Source organism: Saimiri boliviensis, chromosome 4 (assembly GCF_048565385.1).
Source record: "Saimiri boliviensis isolate mSaiBol1 chromosome 4, mSaiBol1.pri, whole genome shotgun sequence".
NCBI classification, from domain to species: Eukaryota; Metazoa; Chordata; class Mammalia; order Primates; family Cebidae; genus Saimiri; species Saimiri boliviensis.
In genome coordinates this window covers 57,149,660-57,152,872 of record NC_133452.1, presented here as the reverse complement: position 1 = coordinate 57,152,872, position 3,213 = coordinate 57,149,660, and the positions used below count along the sequence as shown (strand labels likewise).

The 3,213-nt window shown below is 41.3% G+C and overlaps 1 protein-coding gene across 1 annotated transcript; it reads left to right on the top strand.

Annotated features, from left to right (window-relative positions):
* Positions 1-551: 551 nt before the first annotated feature.
* LOC141584131 (ret finger protein-like 4B) lies at positions 552-2,731 on the top strand. The gene is made up of 2 exons (XM_074397073.1): positions 552-610; positions 1,380-2,731. Exon 2 carries the CDS (start codon positions 1,486-1,488, stop codon positions 2,308-2,310), a length of 825 nt encoding a protein of 274 aa, XP_074253174.1. The 5' UTR covers positions 552-610; positions 1,380-1,485; the 3' UTR covers positions 2,311-2,731.
* The last annotated feature ends 482 nt before the right edge of the window (positions 2,732-3,213 follow it).

The window sequence follows — 3,213 nt, the reverse complement described above, 5'->3', positions numbered from 1 at the left end:
TTATTGTTTACCCAATAACACTTCTGAGAACAAAAGATGGTATTATTAAAAATTACAGGACAATAGCCTTGCCTGGCTGCCATCTTTCTTATCCTGTCAAGTAAGTACCCCCAAGAGTGGAATTGTTGAGTCAAAGGACATGAAAGCTGTTGTAGATGCTGCCCATTCATGATTAAATTAGAAATAGGAACACCAGTGATTATATTAGCCACGAGGTGATCAGGTTTCAACAGTGCATTTTTGTGTTTGATCTCCAACACATTTTGCGTTTTCAAGTTGAGTTCTGAAATTAGAGACAAGACCAGATGGCAGTAGATTCACTCTAATTCAGAGAGCTATTAAGAAAGTTTGATTTTTTTCTTTTTTTGCTATAAAATTTTAATTGTACTTTAATGTCATCATCATAAACGGAAGCGTGGGTTGATGAGTTTACTCAGAATAGGGTGTTACAACCTTTAGGGCGGAGCCTCTGACTCTGATTGGTTGGAGAATGTTTTCCAGGCAGTATAAATAGTCCTGCTTCTCTGTGCTACAACTCAGAGAGGAGCAGATGTCTGTAGTGGCTGCAGGCTTCCGATCTTCAAGACTTCCTGGCAGTCTCCAAGTCAAGGTAACTTGTGCCTTCTGTTTAAGCTGTTTCCAATGTCCTATTCTGCCTTTGGCTACAAACTGTTTCTTTTCCCTAATGCCTTTAACTATTGTATTTTAGAGGAAGAAGAGCTGGTTTTGTCCTGTGTCCTGGGACTTTCTTCACCTTCAAGTCTAACACTGCATTTTACATTTTTATGTATGAACCTTAGGTCACTCTTTGCATGAACTTGTATTACCATGAATCTCCAGCAATTTGGTGTCACTTTTATACATAAACTACAGAATTGTTATTTAATTTTTGTTATTCATTAATTTTTTTTCTTTTTTTTAAAAAAAATATATTTTATTGCATTTAAGTTTTGGGGTACGTGTGAAAAACATGCAAGATTGTTGCATAGGTACACACATGGCAATGTGGTTTGCTGCCTTCCTCCCCTTCACCTATATCTGGCATTTCTCCCCATGTTGTCCCTCCCCAACTCCCCACCCCCTGTTGTCCCTCCCCTAGTTCCCCACTTCAGACCCCAGTGTGTGATGCTCCCCTCCCTGTGTCCATGTGTGCTCATTGTTCAACACCCACCTATGAGTGAGAACATGTGGTGTTTGATTTTCTCTGCTTGTGTCAGTTTGCTGAGAATGATGGTTTTCAGGTTCACCCATGTCCCTACAAAGGACACAAACTCATTGTTTTTTATGGCTGCATAGTTAATTAATTTATTAAATAATATAATTTATTATTTATGCCTATAACTTATTTATTAATTTATATTATTTGATTTTGAATTTAGACTATTGAAGAGTGGATTGTATACTGAGGGCTCCCAAGTGCTTTCAGAAGCCAATAAAAGATCATTACAGTTTACTTCACGGCTAAGGAGTTAGCCCTCAAGGACCATGGCCCAAAAACTGCAAGCAGAGTTGACCTGTCCAATTTGTCTGGATTTTTTCTATGCTCCCGTTTCTCTCTCTTGTGCACACCTTTTCTGCTTTGACTGCATTGAGAATTGGATGCTAGAAACGGATGATTTGAAAGTGATGTGCCCCTTGTGTCGAGTAATAGTGGAGGCACCTTTTTTGGAAGAATGGCAAGTGAGAACCATATCACTTATCACCAAGCAGCATGATTCCATATTTGAGAAAACTCTGCATGTGAGGAAGGAGCTCCAGCATTACTGGGAGGATGTGACCCTGGATGCAGCCACTGCCAGCTCCCACCTTGTCTTCTCCAATGATCTGAGAAGTGCTCAGTGTGGGACGATCCACCACGACCTGACAAAAGATTCCAGGCTGACCTGTGTCCTGGGTACTCCCTGCTTCCTCTCCGGCCAACATTACTGGGAAGTTAAAGTGGGAGATGTGAAGTCGTGGTCCCTTGGCATCTGCAAGGAGTCGGCTGACAGAAAGAGCAGTGATTTATCCCCTGAGCATGGCTTCTGGATTATTAGCAAGGAGGCAGGAGCAATCCATGCTAATGCCAACCTGGAGAGAATTCCTGTAAGCCCTGGCCTTCACTGTGTGGGAATTTTCCTGGATGTTGACTTGGAAGAAATCCAGTTTTTTGATGTGGAAAATAATGCCCACATCTATACGCATGACTCTGTCTCCTCTTCGGAGCCTTTGCGTCCATTCTTCTATCTTGAGCTGCCGAGAGAAGGGGAGAGTGGTACTGTCCTGAACATCTGTCCCCTGAGAAAATCAGCCCGTCCTAGAAGCTTGTGAAGAGGTGAACCTGAGTAGTCCAGGCAATCCTAAACAAAAAGAACAAAGCTGGAGACATCACAATACCCAACTTCATGCTACACTAAAAGGCTACAGTAGTACACTTTGTATCCGTACCAAAACAGCATGGTACCGGTACAAAAACAGACACATAGACCGATGGAACAGATGAGAGAACCCAGAAACAAGACCACACAGCCACAACTGTTTTATCTTTGACAAACCTGACAAAATCAAGCAGCAGAGAAAGCAGCCTGGGAGAACAGTGAACTGGAATGAGCCTGCACCACCGAAGGCTACAAGGATCCCTGAGGGCTACATACAGAGCCACTCTGACAGCCCTGGGATGCTTACCTCCATCTGCATTAATGCGATAAAGAAACCTCATAAGGCTGCTTTATGTATAACAAACCTGTGCATGTACCCCTGAACTTAATTAAAAGTTAAAAAAGTATCCTGTGTCTCAGCGAAAATAAATGCTAAATATTTGAGATGATGAATATATTAGCCGGATTTGATCATTCCGCAGTGCATACATGTACCAGAACATCACACAGTACCCTACAAATATATACATTTATTATCTGTCAGTTAAAAACAAAACTTAAAAAAGGAATAAGCCTTTCCATTTTAAGCCACTGTTATATTTTTTGTATTCTGCTTACCTTTGAACTTATTCCTAACTCCTGTTGTATTGTACCAAGATTCCCGAAGGCCTGTTGGGCAGCCTTAAAAATGCTTTTAATTTTGCCTTGTCCTCAGCTCTGGCCATTAGAACTTTGGTGAGTGTCTTCCAAGTGTCTACAGTTTTTCCTTGGCTTCCTTCTCCTTCCTTTCTATGACCAGCTTCAGTAAACGAAAGAGTAGAAATAAAATGTGCCTCGGTTGTATTTTTTTAATGGA

Bases quoted from the DNA above. Each gene is read 5' to 3' on its own strand.
- LOC141584131 (XM_074397073.1), top strand. From the start codon at position 1,486: ATGGCCCAAAAACTGCAAGCAGAGTTGACCTGTCCAATTTGTCTGGAT.